This window comes from Gasterosteus aculeatus, chromosome 2 (genome assembly GCF_964276395.1).
Source record: "Gasterosteus aculeatus chromosome 2, fGasAcu3.hap1.1, whole genome shotgun sequence".
NCBI classification, from domain to species: domain Eukaryota; kingdom Metazoa; phylum Chordata; class Actinopteri; order Perciformes; family Gasterosteidae; genus Gasterosteus; species Gasterosteus aculeatus.
In genome coordinates this window covers 14514520-14534375 of record NC_135689.1, presented here as the reverse complement: position 1 = coordinate 14534375, position 19856 = coordinate 14514520, and the positions used below count along the sequence as shown (strand labels likewise).

Here is a 19856-nt window from a genome sequence, read left to right as displayed (position 1 = left end):
CACAGCCTCCACCACGCTGTTGGCGCTGCCTCTCTTCTGCAGTACGTGTGGGCAGCCGTCAGCAGGCAGCTTCAGATGTGACGGAGAGAGGCTGAGGGGCCCGTCTGAATACCAGGAACTCCTCTTCACCGCTCCGGGGACGCTGCAGACGCTGCCGGGGCTGCGCCAGTCCACCTGAGTGTACACACACACACACACACACACACACACACAGGCGATTTGTAACTTGTTTCGTCAAAAGACACAGATCGAGATTCTTCTTTTATTTAAAACAGGAAAATTATGAAGAATTGTAATAAATCTGTATTTCTTCTGTGTCCTTTACGTCTAGCTTTCTTTTCTTGTTTTATATTACTGAACGAGTTTCGTCCATTAACAAGAGAATAGCAGGCGAGTCTCTCACAGTGAACCGCACCTGTATGAGCGGCGTGTAGGAGGGGGAGCTGTCGCGGGCGATGGGAGAGGCGGGGGGCGTGACCCAGGAGCGGAGCGACCGCGTGGGAGACAAGCGGTGAATTCTGCTCGCGTCGAAACCAGCCACCGCCATCACCTGAGCATCAGTCGCAGCAGACACAGGCCTTTGTAAACATTTCGTTACTGTCATTCATCACTACAGTGTCATGCGGGCGTGTGGGGGCACCTGCTGCTGCACCAGGTGTAGCGGAAGAGCTGTGCAGGATGGTGACAGAGGGGCGTCATCCTGACTACTTCTTCTGCGAAGACACTCAAAATTGAACGTCGACCTGCTGGAAGCTGAGAAAACAAACATGAACCGAGAATATTCAAGCTCCGGATTCCGACTCATACAGCAAATCAAAAAGTGAAAACGGGCCAATAACAAAAAAAAGCTCATTTCAAGCACACACAAAACAATTACATAATAAATTCATAATTACACACAACAATCAAATTGACCTTTTCCTTACACTTACTATCACAATGAACTGTATTTAACAACAATCTTGAAGGAACACCAACAAAAGTTAAATCCGAATGACGTATAAAGTTGTTGTGCTTTCAAACTGATTGTTGTCGGATCTCAATCCCTCAACAAACAAACTACTGAACCGCAGTGTTGATCTGTGGAGCGTCACCTTGCGGCGAAGGTAGAAGCCACCTCCTGGGAGACCGGCTGCCAACCCGGCAGATCGGCTGCTGGTCATCGTCATAGTAACCGTCAAGCCGGCGGTCGCTCCTGGAAACCCCGAGGTCAAAGTCTCTGTGAAACGAGTGAATGAAATAGGTTTGTGAAGTGATGAGTTTTGGCTAAAACACGTGTTTTTATTATCATAAAAAGTAAAAAACAGAGCATCTGATACATTTGTCATGTTATTACTGGTGAGCATGTACTCGGTATCAATTCTCACAGTACCGTTCGTGTGTCAGCATGACGTCGTCTTCGTGAAACTCCTCCCCGCTGAAGTACTCCCCCGAGCCTCGCCCGTCATCGCTGTCTCCGTCCCCCGGCTCCTCTTGACGGATGGTGGAACGGAGCCCATCGCCGCTTTCTGACCTTGCAACGTGGCGTCGAAGACGATTAGGGCAGATTTGACACTTGGCAACATGTACATTCATGCTTTAAAACCCACGAAGCCTCAGAGATGAATTTCCCAGCAGCGCTTATCAATTCCAATTCCGTGCCAAAAAATGATATTAGAAGGGCCGATGACGTCATGCACATACCTAATGTAGGCCTCGTAGTACCGTGTCCTGCTCCGAGAGGAGGGAGCGGTCAGTCACACAGACAGGCGTATTTGCAACAGGATATCAGGAAGGGAAAGAAGTCACATGCAACGACACAGACAAGAGGACAAAAATTAAACAAACATTTGAACCTGCACAATAATTGTTTTTTGTTGTATTGTTAGTCAGGCCGATACTGAATCGGCTCCTGTATGCGATTCCACAGACCGACTCGTGACCACATTTATTTAGCCGTTATTTCCTGTAACCGTAAATATAATCATGGCCACAACTAACTATGTCAGATAGAATTCCAAAAGACACACCTCTCCAGACTCTACCTCGACTAAAAGACTAACAAATTGTAGCACTTAAATTGTACTTGTAACGCCACTCATCTATAGCAAATTGTAAATTGGCTTATTTGAGGATATTGCGAATTGAGAATGTGTTCCTCAACACATCGGTGTGGAAGAAGATTTGTAAATCTGTGCTGGATGAACACACTGGTGCTCCTGCCCAGGTGACAAACGAACGCGTACGAACTCGTTTCCCACTGACCTCGAGGAGTGAGACTTCCGCAGCTTGTCGCGTACTCCTTTGCTGGAAGACCCGTTTTTGGTGGAGGAGGGACGGTCTCTCCTCAACAAGCACTTCTGCAGCCTCCCATTGGTCACGGAGAGCAGCGAGGGCACGTTGGCGTTGTTAAGGTTGGCATTGGAGGGGATCGCGCGGGGATCGTGAGGGGTGTGATAATGGTGGTTGTACTGGACGGGGGAAGAGTTCGTCTCTCCTCCTCGCTCGGCGTCTTTGGCTCTGCTGCCCGTCCGGGTGGGTTCGGTGGAGGCGCTGCAGGAGGACGGCAGGATCTGAAGCGGCCGCTGGGTGACGGTGGTCGGGTGGGAGCAGCCCTGCTGATCGCCGCTGACATGGTTTCCAAAAAGGCTGCCGTTACGCTGCAGGGAGACGGCAGAAACCCACCAGATTAGAAACGATAGTGAGGTGTTTCGATTTCAACCCACAAATGAAAAATGTTTAAAATCAGTGTATTTGTTCGTCTGTCAGGGTTACGATGATTTAACGCTTATTAAATACCTCAAACACTGTGGGGAGATATAATTAACAAATGATTTCTGCCATTGGATTCAAGCCCAGCTCTTCATCTATGGTTTACGTTTGTTACACATCTGAGCGTGTAGTTGATTATTGCCGTGTACAATACTTTACAGTGGCTGGCTAAGATGTAGATGTAGGGTGTAAAGGACGCAGCATCGAAAAGGACAGCTTTCACCCCAGCCACAGACTGTTTGCCCTCCTCCCCTCTGGGAGGCGCTACAGGGTGCTCCGTTCCCGGACCAGCAGGTTCAGGAACAGCTTCATCCCTGCAGCTGTCATTCTACTGAACTCTGCCCCCCCTGAACTCTGAACTCTACCCCCCACCCCCACACACACACACACATCTCCCTCAGTGACTGTACTCCCCCCTCCACCCTGGCTTGACCACGGCGGCCACGCACCTTCCTCCAGCCACTGAACATTTGCACTGTTATTGCATATCCATTTCTTACTGTTCATATTGCACAACTATTTCTTACTGTACATATCTATTTATTCACTTATTACACTTTACATATGCACATACTCTGCACTTTGCTATTTTGCACTCTGGTTGGATGTTAAACTGCATTTCGTTGCCTCAGTACTTGTACCCTGTGCAATGACAATAAAGTTGAATCTAATCTAATCTAATGTATCTCATATCTGAAGGTGTGTCGTTCTTTTCTGCGCTGAATGCCTGATCTTCACTCATTCACTTTGTGTCCCTCTATCAAAAATAGGACAAATTGTACTAAAGAATCACAAAGGACGGTGTGATGAGTAAGCAATATAACACTACACACGGCTGTTAATTCATTAGCACATCTTTAAGTAACATATTGAGCTTATGCTCTTCTTCACACTTGTATGTAGTAAACTTCCTCGGACATCTCAATCTCCGTCAACGGAAACCTCTCTTTGAAGAATGGAATTCGAAGGGAAAAAAGGGTCTTAATTGGCTTTTTTGGGAGGAAATGTGTTTCTGATAATAGCAACTCAATGTCTAAAGGGGATCTTAAGAGATGTTTACCCTGTAGATATCCTCTTCTTCCTCGCCATTGTCATCTACTAGCCCCGCCTCCTGCAGGTCACATGATATGGCACGACGGATCTCCGGTCCGATGTCATGCAGCGTGCGCAGGCCGGCCTGCAGAGAGAGCAGCTAGAATGTCACCTCTTCTCTTGTAGGCGCCGGCATGTCTCTGTCCAGACTTTAACATAATCATAAAAGTGATAACGGCGTAATTCATAAAAGCTGATAACATTGTAATGGCAGAAATCTCATATTTTTTATTGTTTTTTAGCTTTGTGGACCATAAAAGTGGGACAACCACACTAACTTCTAAATTGTCCTCGCAGCCAAACATGACGTCCGACTTACTGTGGTTTCCATCATGGATGTTTACTCTGTATGATTCATTGCGCCTCACTCACCTGTAGAGCCATGGTTGTGTTCAGCCTCTCCCACGAGCGCATCCCTACAAGACCTTGCTCTTTGCGCCTCTTGAACTTCCTGAAGTAGTCCTGTATCAGGAAGGTGGCATAGAACTTCCCCACTGTTACCTCGTCATCTGAGTGAACAGACCAGACACACCAAAGCCTCCCAGATCAGCACCGGAATACTGAAACACCTCAACACTGTTTACATCCATTGACACATCTCATTTAAAGCCCCTCAATAGAGATCTTCTTCACCACTACCGCACTAAGGGAGGGACGGGACACACCTCGGCAGTAAAGTCAAATTCCATTAACAGTAATATATCACAACAATGAAGCCCCGCTGCTGCAGGGGGCTTTATACAAAGATAATGTAAGATAATACAATGCAAGTACTTCTGCAACAATCAACATGAATGAAGACTAATAACATGTGAAACTCTCGCTGCAGGGCATTATAGTACCGTCCAATTTCAAGGGGAAAATGTAATTTTCACACGCAAATGTGTGCAGCACGTTTCAACCCGATTGCAGATTATCTGTGGCTCCAGTTTCCATCTATGACAAACTGCATGTGGTTGTGAAACACTCAACTTACACAGAAAAACCCCCACATACTCATATTCAGATGCTCATGCAAGCCATTGCAACATGCCGATTTCTTCACGTAACAAAATCAGACTTTAGTTGTTTATGAGTTTATAACACAGCTGTTTATGACTGCAAGTCTAACCAGTCGCTTCCACAACACACACCAGCACTCTAGCATACGGGGACTGCAGGATCTATTCAACGTCCACCACTTCTGGTACGGACGCGCGGAGGTGTTTTATATCTCTATGTCCCAGGAAGACAATGTGATCTGAAGCAAGAAGCGCATGCGAAAAGCCGGGCAAAAGAGAAATAGTCAGGGTAGTATGTGCGGCTCCCCTCGAGGGCGAACACAGAAACAACGCATAGCAGGAAGCTGTGACTAAAGACTCATAGGGAGGCTAATGAAGCGTGGGCCTGATTCACTCAGATAAGGTTGCTTAAGCAGGACGGGGAGAGACTAAAGAGAAGCAGAAACTCGGGGCGGAGGAAATGTGGTTTGAAAAAAAGAAGTACCATCATCACTTTTCTTAGACCCCTTTGCGCCATTAGAGGAATCTAGTAAAGGTGACAGATACGACATGATGGATGCTTTACGATGGAAGCAGCGTGCCATTGGGATTTGGAGATCCATCTTAAAGCAGCCGACACATTTCTCCACAGCATCCGACGCAGCCAGAGAGGAACTAGCGGCTCTGTTCAGAGAGAGAACCTGCGAATGTTTAAGGTCGCTAAAAATCTGGGTTTCTTTCTGAGCTAAAGTGTCACATGAGGACGTGTCAACGTGTGGGCCAATTGTTTATCAGAACAATCATATTTTCCTCAGTTAAGTTTGGATTTCCCTGATTTTGTTTTTGCCAGCAAGCATCGTTATGATATATTTTCCCTAAATACAAATAGCTGAGTTGATCCAAGTGTTTTTTTAGAAATGTGTTTACTCATTTTTCTTTATCGTCCATCAGCTTGGCGGGGGAAGATCAATTCACCATACTTATTGTGCCCACGTGCCGGTCGCAGCTGGTTCTCTTCCTGGACAGAGTCTGATAAAGTTCTTAGAAAGGCGTTATCAGTAGTTTCATGCCACCGGACTAAAACAGAACTGCCACAGACAGTTAGGACGGCAGAAAGAGAAGAGAAGAAGGCCGGCGACCGACTGAGCGCTCTACTGAAAGCAGAAGAAGCTGTGGAAGAGACAGCCTGGGCAGGAAAGCTCGACATAAAGGAGAAGAGGAGTTAGCAGATGAACACACACAACGACATGCTGTTGCAAGTCAGAGAGCTTGTAAGCATCGGACACAAGCAGAGGACCGGCATGAACATGCTGCACTGCACTGCTTCACTCGCGTTTCAATGAATTCATTGTGTAAAACTACCACACATGTCTCATCTAAAGCAGAGTTAAGGGTGAAAATCTAGCTTGGCAGAAACTATCCGATAAAGATGATTAGGAGTGTGACAGGATTTCGGCTTTATTTATTAAGCAGTGTGCTTAATAAGGAGTTGGGTATGTATTTATCATTTTAGCTCATTTTATTTTGTATTATTTGTTATGGCAGTCATCTTCTATTCCTCAAGTGCCTCAAAATAATGCTGACGGGACAAAGTGAGGATGGGGATTCGAAGTGAGTTATTTGAGCTGGGCTTTCATTTGGAAACACATTGTGCTTGGCCATCGGTAGCTGATGCATGCAAATAAAATGGTTCACAAAGGAAACGTACAGTTCACTTGCATGCAGAACCACCAGAATGAGATGAATGATAAACCAAACTTTTTTACAGGCAATTACGACAGAGACTGCAGTTAAACTGTAACCCGGCGGATGGCAATAAGATGAGTTTCTGTGAAATGCTGCACTATCTTGGTTTGGTTTGCAAGTTGGCCTCACTGCAGCATGTTAGCAAAAACAGGATGCGCATCACCCTTTTTTTTGTAAAATCCCTTTCACAACAAAAAGCTCCTTTTGTTGAAAACAGAATACCCATAATAACTGAAATACAGATTAAGGATGCAGTTTAACTTTAAATATCTTTTTATCACACCAAAATGTTTTTGAAATGAATTTTTTACTCTTGCAGTTTCCAATCGTAACAAGCGGAGGCTGCACGGTCTGCACAACAAACATCATTCTGCCAAGGAAATGCATGTAAATAGTTTTGACTTCCTTTTCTAAATTCAAATTTTGGGAATAGTACATATGCATTCAAATACATTTGCATTAGTTGGTACCCTTTTTTTGTTCTATGAATACTCTGACGTAGGATTTCCAGGACATTTAGTGGTCATTATTTAATTCTCGGTAAAATACAAATGAGGAGCAGAGTGTATTCAAATCGGCGGAGAGAAAGAAAGGTACAGAAGAAGAGAGGGAGGTAGTGAGGTCTCTGTAAAGCAAATCACTGTTAATGAACAGTGTTGACCACGTGCAAACGTGTGTGTGTAGTGACTACTGACCGCCTGCAGGGGGCACCACCTGGTCCAGCAGCTTCATGCTTGTCCTCTTCCAAATCTTCTTAATCACAGCTCGAAGCTCCTCATTGGCTTGTTCCAGATTACCTTCAACATGAAAGAAAAAGTGTTTAACTGAACCAAGTCACTTTGGTTAAACACAACAACTCACTGATCAATACGCTGATTTTTTTTCATATTAACGAGTATCTGGCTGAAAGTAACAAGTTATCAGAATGATTATTTTCTCTCTCAAACACACGAAGATCACAACACAAAATGTAACATTTGAAATTGCAGTGAATCCACCACATTCCCCACGTTAACCCGTGACAAACGTGGGGAAATCGTGGCGATTTAAATGTTGGGAGCACTGCAGGCCATGTAGGAAACACTCACATTAAACACCTACGGCTCCCTCTTGTGGCACAATGTTGAGCTGGACGACACCAATTCAGTGAAAAAAGGAATAGTATAAAAGTCAAAGATGCAAAGTGTCGACTCACCCTCAGTCTTAATCTTGAGAGCAGTGCGGACCAGAGCGAACAAGGTGGCATTAAACATGACTGTCCCGTCACTGTTGAGGGGCATGTTCATTGCCACCAGACGCTGCAACAGAAGTACAGATTATGAAGGATCCATAAAAAAGAAAGAAAAAGCTATGAATTGATATGTTAATGATGTATGATTTTGCCAACCTCAACACTCCCTACATGCATTTCTCTATCTATATCTACAGAGGCGTGCGTGGGTCGTGTTGAAACCCACCTTACAGGCCACCCTGTGAGGGCAGAGCTTGCCAAAGCCCAGCGGGGGCTGGATCCTCCTCAGCAGAGTCACCACATCCAGATGCTTTATCCGGCCTCTGACAACCAGATGAATCGATATTAAAGGCCCTCAGATGGTACGGCTGATGCCAACAATCAACATCTCATGTGCACTGACACAAATAGTCCTTAGCTGTAACGTAGAGGATTCGGCATAGGAACAACTCTGTGGATGGTTCCCTTCAAATGGACCTACTGGGTACTCACTTGGCTTCAGGGTCGTATTCGGACCAGATCCTTTTAAACTCATCCAGGTGATGCGGACCAAGAATGGACCAATCCCGGGTGAGATAGTCAAAGTTGTCCATGATGACAGCGACAAACAGGTTAATGATCTGAAACCGGGCGATGCAGTTATTTGATTTGATATTACACACAAAGGTGTACAAGTCTTTGCTGAAACGTTACTGCTGCTGCACGAGGGGAAATGATTACCAGGAAAGCGCAGAGCATGTAGAAGCTGATGAAGTAGATAATGGCGAAGCCGCTGCCGCAGGTTCTCTCCTCTCCGGGGTTGTAGTCCGACTCTGGATCGCACAGCTTCCCTGGCAGACAGGCCAGCATGATCTCCTGCCAGGCTTCACCTGTGGCACACCTGACGTTCACACAGGAGCAGGGTGAGCCGTCTCCCCTCATGGATTCCTGCATTTGTGATCACTCCCAATGGCTGCTAATCAAACAATGCAAGCTAGACAAACACCTGAAGAGCATCAGGACTGCTTGAGGAAAGGTCTGAAAGTTGTTGTTGCGGTTGATTTGAGTTCCGTCCACCATGGCTATTTTGCCGAACACCTAGAAAAGATGAAGAAACATCAGCAAACGTTCTAGACGAACGAGACGGGCACTCAGAGACATCGCGAAAATAATTCCTTATTTTGCAAAATCCAGCCTGTGACTCAGATCCACTTCAACATATAATGTGTTCCTTGTGTTCGGCTGTTAAACAGGTTACATTACCTGCATGCCAATTACAGCATAGATGAAGAACAGCATGGCTATCAGGAGTGCAACGTAGGGAAGAGCCTGGGGGGCAAAAATATGAGAAAAGACACTGGTGTTTACAGTTAGAGCTCTCACCTAACGTGTGATAAAAGGTGTTTTCTCTCTTTGCATTGGTCCGTCACGCTGCACATTCATGTCACAGACCTACCTGGAAAGACTTGATGAAGGTCCACAGCAGAGTCCGGATGCCCTCCCCCCTGCTCAGAAGTTTGACCAATCGCATTACTCTGAACAGGCGGAAAAAGGTGATGGAGATGCGAGCGCTGTCCTCCGTGTTCTGCAGAGGAGGACGTACAGAGTGATGGAGGCGTGATGCGACTGATGGAGCAGTAACCAAACACCGACAGAGACGAAGGGCTGTTCTACTCATGTGTTCATGCACTCGGTTATGGATGCATTCGTTCAATCTTCATGTGGGAGTTGCACTAGATTACCAACCACCTGTAGACGAAAATATGTCTTGACATCTGTGATATTTTTGCGTCTTTGCAAAGACTACATGCATGCAGAGGAACTGTTTTACACACAACGCCGTGACCGTGATCAGGACTTACACACAGTAACTCTGGATAACTGATTGAAAACAGGCAACACACACAATCTGCAGTCCAAAGGCAAACAAACCAAATGACAAACTGTACGTATTTAGAATTGATGAACATTAAAATGGACCGATGTTGAAATGCAATAACACAAGACGAGAAACGTAAACTCCACACTGAACAAGACAAAAGATCATACTGTGTTTTGTGTCAGTGTCATGCCATGCACCCAGATAGGTCTCAAAAAGAAAGAAAGGTCAGTTTAACCACAAAACTAGAGCCAAAATGCTACAAACCAGGCGGAACAAGACTTTGACAAACATGGAGAGTTCAGTCACAAACCATCACAAGTTGCATAATGGAGGCCGTCTCAATGTTTTCATCAGTAAGTGAGCGACAGAGAGTGAAAATAAAAAGATCTTGATGCCGAGTGATCACAGAAGGGCGACGTGCTGCGATCATTTCCTTACCCCGGGCTCCACTATCACCTTGACGACGGGAATCGCTGCTGACTTGAAACCAAAAGCCTCAAGTTAATCCGAGATACATAAACCGGCTGAACACCACAATAAAGCTCACCAGTCATCATGACTCCTTTGATCTAGTCAACATGCAATTCCCTTAAAATTGCTTCACTTATAAACAACAAGACAGTATTACAATTTATACCAAAAACAAGAACATCATCATTTGAAAGCCCGTCATGCAAAAGCCTTGCCCCATAATCCAAACAACAACAACAACAACAGACGTAAGATGCAAGCATTCAGTGCTGAAGGAGAATGTGTTCTTCACCAAAACACTAAACAGTCCAGCTGTTGACATTGCCAATAAGAAGAAAGCACTGATATTAAAGGAAAATGCTGACATTGTTTGTCGTTCTTTCTTTTTCTTTATCATCACTACTGTCCACACATTCTCCAAAAATGTATAAATAATTTATAACTTATAAAGTTGTAATTCACGGCAGGTATAATAACATAATTCCACTGTCTAAAACATGTGATCTTTCTATATTGAGCCTAACTTAGATGAACTGTTAGTTTACATTGAAATACTACATTATTTTGAGGATTTTCTTTGAGGTCCAGACCAACCAAACAGACATTAAACAGACTGGTGGCGGCACGTGTTGCTTGTGTCTTTGCCAAAGTGGCACTTGAACACACCGCGCAGACTACAGCCAATGGCCAACTAGGACGTAGGTGTGAGTGGAAACAAGGGAAATAAGGGAAAAACCACAAAACCAGGACTGCAGGTAGTCAGGACATTATTGTAATACTTTAGCAAACAGAGCAGTATTTTTCCTCCCATTTTCACTAAACCCTCGCTCACCACCTGGCTTCATTCCTGATGCCACGTAGTGGTGAAAATACGAATGCGGAATGACCCGATGAGATCAGGGTGAATAAGATGATAATAATTATTATTTATTTAGCGCAGCCATGAACTGTGACGATGACGACAAGCTGTTCCTGTACTCCGGTACTCACTCACAGGCTGCTCTTGTCAAGGTACCATCTAAAGCGCCACCTGCACCCTGTTCCTCCAGGGGACAGGGCCTTCTCGAGGACGTTTATCACCGGTAAACACCAGAGTTGGACAGTGAGTGACCTCAGCAGGACCCCAATGTATTTCTCGGCAAGTATCACAGCAGTAGCCCGCGACCTCATAGCACTTCATTTCTCATTTCTATAAGTAATAATTATCACAACGTCTCGGGAGCACATCCACTGTAGCACTAAATACGCTTTTGTTTAATTGTTTAAAAAGGACGCATTCGCTTTGTGCGTGAAGATACATTTGAAGGAAAACTAAAGGAAATCATGATCGTTACTGTTAAAAGATTGACAGCACACTTGTATTTTCCCTCAACTACACGGCATAAACTGAAGTGCCGTGCACCTCCTTCCTCCTTCCGGCCTTCTGTTTCTGCAGAATGTATTTTACAGCTTACATCATATGCTGGAGCTTTGATCGTTGAATGTGTACAGCGAGTTCCCGACCTCAAACATTCATTTAAAGCAAGAGACTCAGAGGGCAAACAAACACATTCATTCAGTGTGCAGTCTGCAGAATGGTCTTTGAGTAGGAGGACAGCCTATTCAAAGGAGTTCCAAGGAAAAACTGTAGGGCACAAAATGATAACATCAGCTTTCTAAATGATAACTGAGCTGCATTCAAAATCAAAAAGGCTTTTCTGCTGTTTCACCAATTATTTTAGGAATAAAATTGGGCTAGAGTTAATGATACATCTTATAATTTGTTTGATTAAGAATTTTGATTAATATATGCATAATACAAATGTTGAAATAGGATCCATCTACTGTATGTTCATAACCTGTCGTTGTTATTTACACCAAAAGGTGACACATCACAGGGCATTACTTCTGTTTAATGTGCACAGGCCGTCATGCTTCTCATAATAAACTCAAACTATCGTTAAGCAACTTCACTAGATTTTTACAGGATCTTGAGATTCAGATTTTGCGAAGAAAGATAATTTTGGTCTTGAATGCAACTCTAATGAGCATGATAGTAACTAATAAGACAGGCTTTTATGTGCTATAAATGGCTACTTACATTAACCTCAGTGATGGCAATGTCAACCACGCTACCCACAACAATTAAGGCATCAAACGTGTTCCATGCATCAGCAAAATAGTTCTGCAAGCACAAGCGACAAAGACACAGAAAAGAAGAGAGTAAGGAAGGAAAAGAAATACAGATTATGAGAGATAGAGAACATCAAAAAGTTGTGATTACATCAAGAGTGACGTTAAAAGTCAAATCCTTCCTGCAACTGAGTCTGTGAGAGTATCAACTGGTTTAATTTATCCAAATAATCTTTGAAAAATTAGCTATTCTCTATTATTAATGACCTATTTATCATTAATCTACCATTTCAAAACCTTATTATGTACTCTCACTGATGCAGTTGCAGGCTTGAATAAATGCCCACCATAGACTTAAAACAATTGATCAAGATGCAATGGGTAAGAAGCAAGGGTTTCATCTCATGTGTTGGCATTTACCACACGGGTAGCTGATGGACCGCGTGTATTTTGTCTATGGTGCTCATCAACCATTTAGCCCACAACAGATTTCACAGACCTGCGTCAAGAGCAGCACTTGTCTTACCACTAACCCTAAAAGAAAACGTAAAAATCTGAGCGGAAGGCCGGCAAGGAAGAAAGCTGTGACGGGGCAGAGACGACTAGAGCAGCGGCGGTGGGAGGGCGGGAGGAGGGAATGACAGGGACATACTGACGTCTTTCTACCTGGCTGAGTATGATGTCGACTACACTGCCAATCACGACCAGGGCATCGAAGACGTTCCAGGCGTCTCCAACATAGCCCTGATTATGGCAGCATGCACAGCCAGCAGGAGGAGAGGGGGAGGCAGGAGGAGAGGGGGGATGCAGGATAGTAGGAGGGGAAGAGAGGTGGACAGAGGGGAGTAATGGAAGGGGATGAAGAGGAATAAATGGAGTCATAGCCAGGAGAAGAGTTTATGAGGGATTTTTTTTACGGCTGAAACACAAAGGGAGATCTAAAAGGGAAAACTACGGTAGGTTTTGCTTCTCTGTACAGGTGGGAGGAGAGGAGACTTACTCTGGGTTTGAAGGCAATGAGCTTGAGGATCATCTCCACAGTGAAAACCCCGGTGAAGACCATGTTGAGGATGTCCATGGCATAGTTAAACAGATGAGACTGACCGTGGTGCTGCAAAAGAGACGGCCGCATAGACGGATAAGAGATATAAAACAACACCACATGGACTTTATTTAAAGTGTGTCAGAATACAGAAATCACCGCACGCTTTGTGTTGGCTTGAGATTCAACAGTATATTATATACTTCTATATATGGAAGAAGGGTCAAGACGACCATTGCTACAAACAAAACGATCCTGCAGCATGGCAGAAATTCCAACTAAACTAAACTTTAACGTTCCCAGACACATGCACTCACCTGAATGGCCAGACACAAGGTGTTGAGGATGATCAGTACGAACATGACGTACTCAAAACCAGTAGAGTTGACCACATACCAGAACTTGTACTGGTAAGGGTTTTTGGGGATGTAGCGGCGCAGAGGACGAGCTTTAAGAGCATATTCCACACACTGCCGCTGCGGTGGTGGAGCGAGGGAAGAATAGACAAGAAGACTCATCATCAAGAGAAACACAGCTGTTTCATGTGAACACAGACATATATAAATAATTAAATTAGAGAGTAAATGAACAAGTGTTGCTGGACATTTGCAGGGAAATGCACACAAAAGTAGGATACATTTATCACGAAAACTGTCGTATGAGGACACAATGCAATGACACATAATACATTTTTCCCACAAAACGTAAAATGCTCAAAATAAGGAAACACAAACACACAAATATCAAAGCTCCCTCTTACCTGGTTCTTGTCCAGCTCACAGTTCTGGTACTCCTTCTCCCCCTGCTCCTGAAAGGTGACGATGACGAAACCGACGAAGATGTTCATCATGAAGAAGGCAATGATGATAATGTAGATGATGAAGAAGATGGAGATCTCGATGCGGTAGTTGTAGATGGGACCCATGTTCTCCCTGTTGGAGTCGATGGCCTTGTAGAGCAGACTGCATGGACCAACAAAGCACACGGACAAAAAAAGAGGTCATTAACAGCAATTAGTGATACAGACACGAGCTTCGGGCCACAGCCGTGCTTACGCGGGCCACCCCTCGAATGTGGAGACGGTGAAAAGAGCCATCATGGCCATGAGGACGTTGTCAAAGTTGAAGTCACTGTTGTACCAGATCCTCTCTTTCACCATGGGCAGCGCTGTGTCCCCGTTGTTGTAGAGAATGTAGGTACCTCTGTGATTTAGAGATGAACCATCAGCCACATGTAACTGCACAACAACATACACATGCATACATACACTGCTGCAGGCAAGTGTAATACAATAAATCAATACAAATAAAATTCACCCACTTGCACTCATCTGGACTGGACTTGGCGTCATCCGTGCAGCGATAGAATTTCCCCTAAGACAACAGAGAAAGCCAGAACCTACTATTTCTGTTCAACCAATATTATGTAATATTTCTATACTGGCGCAGCCGGCTGGTTGTGACCCATTAACGTCGATCTCTCCTTTCAATTCTTTTTATGCTTCACCTTGAAGAGCTGCACTCCGATACAAGCAAACATGAACTGCAGCAGCGTGGTGACGATCATGATGTTGCCGATGGTCCTGATGGCAACAAACACACACTGGACCACATGCTGCAAAAAACACACACACACACACACACACACACACTGTCAGTAGGGCTACAGGGCACTGTAGCATAAGTAAAGGTGCATGCATTGACAATAATAGCAGACGCACGCCTCCAGATGCACCTTGCACTGTGTTGTGCTATTGTCATTCTGACCTTAAGTCCTTTGGCTCTGTTGATGGCCCTGAGCGGGCGCAGGACTCTCAGAACACGCAGGATTTTCACCACTGAAATAGCAGAGGACCTGAGGAAGACAGGTGAACGACACGTTCTCACAGAGGCATTCCCTTCAGATTTATATGTAAAGTGCTCAATGAGAGGTGTCAACATTAAAAAAAAGGGTGAAAAAATGATACATACTGGATGCCAAACGAGACCAGAGACACACCAACCACCAGCAGGTCTAAAAGGTTGAAGTAGTTTCTGCAAAATGCCCCTTTGTGAAGGAAGGCTCCAAACGCTGTCATCTGGACAGAAGAAAGCCACAGTCAACACTAAAGAAGACGGACAAACCGTCATGCAGCTTTAAATTAGGCTGAAATCGAATTAAAATGACTGTTGATACTATTTAAATGTGTCAATTTTCCAAAGAACATTCCAAAGCATTGCCTTGCATTCACATTCATTGTGTTATGTTGGGGTTATGTTATTTGGGAAAGCACACAACAAACTGAAAATAAAACTGAAAAATAAAAGTGAAAATAGTTTCAAGCAATATGTTTTTTACGTTTCAATATTTCAAAATGAATAAATATTAGATATATTTTTTCAAATCTTGCAACAAACCAATAAATTGATATGGTAAACCTGGATTTGCACTCATAAACGCTTTAAAACAGTGTAGTCAGAGACAGTCTCATTACACACACACACACACACACACACACACACACACACACACACACACAAATCAAAGACACAGATCATGCAGTACGTGATGCAAAGTGGTCACACAAGACACAGGGAACATTAATCAAAAGCTACTACACTCATTTCCAGGGCAGATTAAGCGAGGGACAAGGATTTTAATCCTCCCCTGATCGATTTTTAAGCTTAAGCCATAATACAGAAGATTGTTTCTGCCCCTCCACACCGGATCAGTTATGAGCAAAGGGTAAAGGCAGAGGATTTACATCTGACAGAAAAAAGAATAATAATCTTCTGGATTTTGTGGATTTTCTTCAATTCCTTTTGATGTTTCCGAGTTAGTCAAAAAATACATGAAAAGGTGTGCACAGCTGTGTGTACAGTGTGCAGTCATGCACAAGTTCAGTTCCTTTCTCCACAGTTCAGAATATTTCAAATCTACCTGAATAGACGAATATCAACAAATATTTTAAGCATACGAGTTGGTGAAGGCTTTCATACTGCTACCAATCAAAGTGCAACTCAAGTATATTATTTGTATTCTTCAGACGACTAAAAAGAATAACACAAAGAACTGGGATTCGAGCCAAACAGGTAATTGTAGTCTGGTCCATGAACTGTTGCAGTGTGAAGAAAGTGCAATGAAAGAAGCGACAGACAAGAATGTCTGACCGAAAACGAACAACCTGCATGCTCACGGACTGGCGCCATGACAACAAGTCGCCCGTTTCAACCAAAAATGACGGAGACAAACATGAGGGGAATGAAGAGAACGTGCACGCTGCACAGCATGCTTGGAGGTGATTGGTGGTTGCTGAGGCGGCGCCATAGTTTAAAAACTTTACCTTAATAAGGATCTCAAATGTAAAAATACTAGTGAAGACATAGTCTGCATAGCCTAGGATCTGAGGAGGCAATCAGAGGGACATAAGCACGCAGGGTTACTCAAGCTCTACTCAGCACAGCACAACACAGCAAAAGAGCTCATTTACCTTGAACAGGATCTCAACAGTAAAGATTGCGGTGAAAGCATAGTCAAAATAACCAAGTATCTGCAAGAGGCAATGCACAAGTTCAAGTCATCAAGTAGAGAAAAATAGTACAATATCCCATGGTTATATGTGTATATATATATACACACACACAATTAGAGTAAAACTACTTTTAGTATTAAAGCTGCACTATTCTGATCCAGTTTAAAATACACAATCATACCAAGAAAATGACTGTTGGTGACATGTGTTGGTTATTATACCGAATCTCTAAATCATGCCCGTTCTTATGTTGCAAATGTCCGGTATATAATCTCATGGTTTTTGCTTGTTATTTGCCACAAGTGTTACTGATAATATCAGAAATGGCTGCGTCTCAACCATCCAAAAGCGTTTGACAGAATGCACGAAACAGGAACCCAGGATTAATCATATTTGCTCCTTGGCTTTTCTTGCTCTGCCGTGTCAAAATGCTTGCGGTAATAAACTCAGATTGTCAGCTACAGAGGGACAAATGAACCCTCCGAAGATGATAAGCGTTGCGTAGCCTTATGGGCCCGTTAGAGGCGGCGGTCCTGGTGGTTGTCCACGTACGATGTTACGAGCAGAGAAGTTGCGTATCGGGTCCTCGGCAGCCAGAGAGATTGAGCTGAGCATTATGAAAACCAGGATGAGGTTGGTGAAGATCTGATGGTTGATCAGTTTATGGCAGAACACACGGAACCTGGAAGCAGAAAGGGAACCAAAGATAAGTCAGAGCAATAGCTGGACTTGTGACACATCTTTGGTTCTACGACACGCACGGGTTAGTGCTGCTGAAGATGAAGAAGGCGCTGCCCAGCGGGATGGGCGGAGTCTTCTCTTTGATGCTGAGTTCAGACAGCCGTAGATGATGCAGCCCTGACGGGGCCTCCGGGACAACGCCGCCGTTGTCGTCGTCGTCATCACAAGCTGCAAAGAGTTTTATAATCGCTCAAAATCGGAAATCAGTGTTTCCCCATCCATTGAACAAAGGGGGAATGTTATTGTTTCTGTATGTGTGGGGTGGAAGTGAGATCTCCCTCAGAATGAATATAAGAGCTTTATTTCCTATTATAGCACCGTTCTGATATCTAATATCCAGCTGACTGTTGCCGGTGAAACGACACTCCAGACTTCCACCTCTGATTGTTGTCATTCCCCAAACCTCCAGTCAATCGCAACACAATGGAATTGTAGGAAGTGGGGGTTTAATGGCGGAGCCCCGTAACTCCAGCCAGGTGTCACTTTTACCTGGAGAGTCAATGGCCGGATAGGACTCCTTGTCTTCCTCCAGCAGAACCTCTGCTGTCACCTACGCACAGGATCAGGTTTAGCTCCATGAAACAGACAGTAACTGAGGTGGAAGACGATCAAAACTATTTACAGGATTTGCGCAGAGAACTAGTCTATTTTACCTTGGTCTCTCCGTCCTTGACGTCTATTATTTCAACTCTCTTCGTGTCAGTGCTGGTGTCCCTGTAGGGGACGGATCAAACAGGGAGTAACTAGCGAAGCAGGAGGCCTTTTCATCAGCCAATAGAAACAGTTTTAAAACATGAAAAACTGTCCACACACACTGAAATTAAAATGATGAAATGATAAATGATTTAAGTTTACTTGACACTATTCTTCCTCTTCTTGGCCTCCTCTTCCTCCTTCTGGGCCGTGTTGAGGCTCTCGGCGTCGGCCAGGTTGTCAACGGCGATGGCCAAGAAGACGTTTAGCAGGATGTCTGGTCATGTGACTTAAGGAGAGAACGCCGTGCGACACGAAAGATGCCGCCGGGCCTCACGGAGACGAAGACAAAAAGACGTTCTTACCCACGCGGGAGTGCGTTTGTGGCCAGAAGGATACAGTTTCCACAGATGAAAAGGATGATGAAGTAAATGCAGACCACCATCCCGGAGGAGGCCGGGCCGCCGTACGCCATGATACCGTCGTACATCACGGTGTTCCAGTCCTCTCCTGTCAAGATCTGGCAGGCACGACACACAATAATGTGACAACACCAACACGCACCTCAGACATTCTCACAGTTCCTGCCAATCGTATCGGAACGAACTGAAGGCCAAACGCGCACCTGGAACACGGTGAGCAGCGCCTGGGGGAAGTTGTCAAACGTGCTCCTTTTCGTCACAGTCTCGTCAAAGTTGAACTTGCCCCCAAAAAGCTGCATGCCGAGCAAGGAGAAAATAATGATGAAGAGGAAGAGCAGCAGCAACAGGGAGGCGATGGACTTCATGGAGTTGAGCAGAGAGGCCACCAGGTTGCTGAGAGACGCCCAGTGACTGGAGGAGAGGGAATATAAAGCAGGTTAACAGACGGATGGCCACGGAGTACAGTGTTGACTCGTCATTTTAGTTCGGGAACGTTCTTTTGCTCACCGCGTAACCTTGAAGATCCTGAGGAGCCGAACGCATCGGAAAACCGAGATGCCCAGCGGGGACATGATGGCCACCTCCACCAGGATGGTCTCCACGATGCCTCCGCACACCACGAAACAGTCAAAGCGGTTAAACAGCGACACAAAGTAGGCCTGCAGCCCCAAACTGTACATCTTCACTAGCATCTCCAAGGTGAACATCGCCAGGAGAACTTTGTTGGCCACGTCTGGAGAGAAGAGGACTTACTTGAACAACAAATCATCAAACACGTCATAGTTGAACAATGTCAAGAAAACTGGTGGAATGCAACGAATGGAAAAAGAATACAGCAACAAAAGATACCCTGTACTGTGGTCAGCCAGTCCGGCTGGTTGTAGTGCTCAGAAGCAATGGTGAGCGTGTTGAGGAACACCAAGATGATGACCAGCCAATAAAACGTCACGGACTTCACGGCCGCTCGACACTTTCTGCGGCAGAAACGGTTCCACCGTCGCCACTGACGACTGAGAGACAAACAGTTTAGGATGTGTACGCCCACATTTAGGAGAATTCCATTCAAAATACAACTTAAATACAACAAACAATACAAACTCATTTTGGAATTGACTGACATTTGAAGTCATGTGTATGTATTTAGTTGTTTTTTGTTATAGTCTCTACAACACAATAAACTACAGTAAGATACAAATAATATAG

The 19856-nt window shown here is 44.6% G+C and overlaps 1 protein-coding gene across 25 annotated transcripts in view; it reads right to left on the bottom strand.

Annotated features, from left to right (window-relative positions):
• The window catches only part of cacna1db (calcium channel, voltage-dependent, L type, alpha 1D subunit, b), a 61389-nt gene that overhangs the window by 3517 nt on the left and 38016 nt on the right, over positions 1–19856 (bottom strand). For 5 of the 25 annotated variants that reach the window (XM_040194407.2, XM_040194408.2, XM_040194413.2 and 2 more), the window contains 39 exons: positions 19503–19663; positions 19161–19386; positions 18857–19064; positions 18631–18751; positions 18394–18508; positions 18192–18252; positions 18028–18088; positions 17559–17706; positions 17350–17479; positions 16756–16815; positions 16609–16668; positions 15257–15363; positions 15053–15140; positions 14793–14900; positions 14607–14659; positions 14342–14488; positions 14047–14248; positions 13604–13762; positions 13245–13355; positions 12911–12988; positions 12213–12296; positions 10100–10141; positions 9236–9364; positions 9043–9108; positions 8786–8877; positions 8521–8680; positions 8293–8420; positions 8027–8123; positions 7765–7867; positions 7265–7366; positions 4216–4352; positions 3812–3928; positions 2245–2639; positions 1684–1710; positions 1373–1513; positions 1095–1219; positions 641–753; positions 416–550; positions 4–174 (listed from right to left, as the gene is read on the bottom strand). In XM_040194407.2, coding sequence (XP_040050341.2) covers positions 4–174; positions 416–550; positions 641–753; positions 1095–1219; positions 1373–1513; positions 1684–1710; positions 2245–2639; positions 3812–3928; positions 4216–4352; positions 7265–7366; positions 7765–7867; positions 8027–8123; positions 8293–8420; positions 8521–8680; positions 8786–8877; positions 9043–9108; positions 9236–9364; positions 10100–10141; positions 12213–12296; positions 12911–12988; positions 13245–13355; positions 13604–13762; positions 14047–14248; positions 14342–14488; positions 14607–14659; positions 14793–14900; positions 15053–15140; positions 15257–15363; positions 16609–16668; positions 16756–16815; positions 17350–17479; positions 17559–17706; positions 18028–18088; positions 18192–18252; positions 18394–18508; positions 18631–18751; positions 18857–19064; positions 19161–19386; positions 19503–19663 — 4768 coding nt within the window. The remainder of the gene's footprint in view (positions 1–3; positions 175–415; positions 551–640; positions 754–1094; positions 1220–1372; positions 1514–1683; positions 1711–2244; positions 2640–3811; positions 3929–4215; positions 4353–7264; positions 7367–7764; positions 7868–8026; positions 8124–8292; positions 8421–8520; positions 8681–8785; positions 8878–9042; positions 9109–9235; positions 9365–10099; positions 10142–12212; positions 12297–12910; positions 12989–13244; positions 13356–13603; positions 13763–14046; positions 14249–14341; positions 14489–14606; positions 14660–14792; positions 14901–15052; positions 15141–15256; positions 15364–16608; positions 16669–16755; positions 16816–17349; positions 17480–17558; positions 17707–18027; positions 18089–18191; positions 18253–18393; positions 18509–18630; positions 18752–18856; positions 19065–19160; positions 19387–19502; positions 19664–19856) is intronic. The other 20 variants (XM_040194412.2, XM_040194431.2, XM_040194427.2 and 17 more) reach the window with 13 other exon arrangements.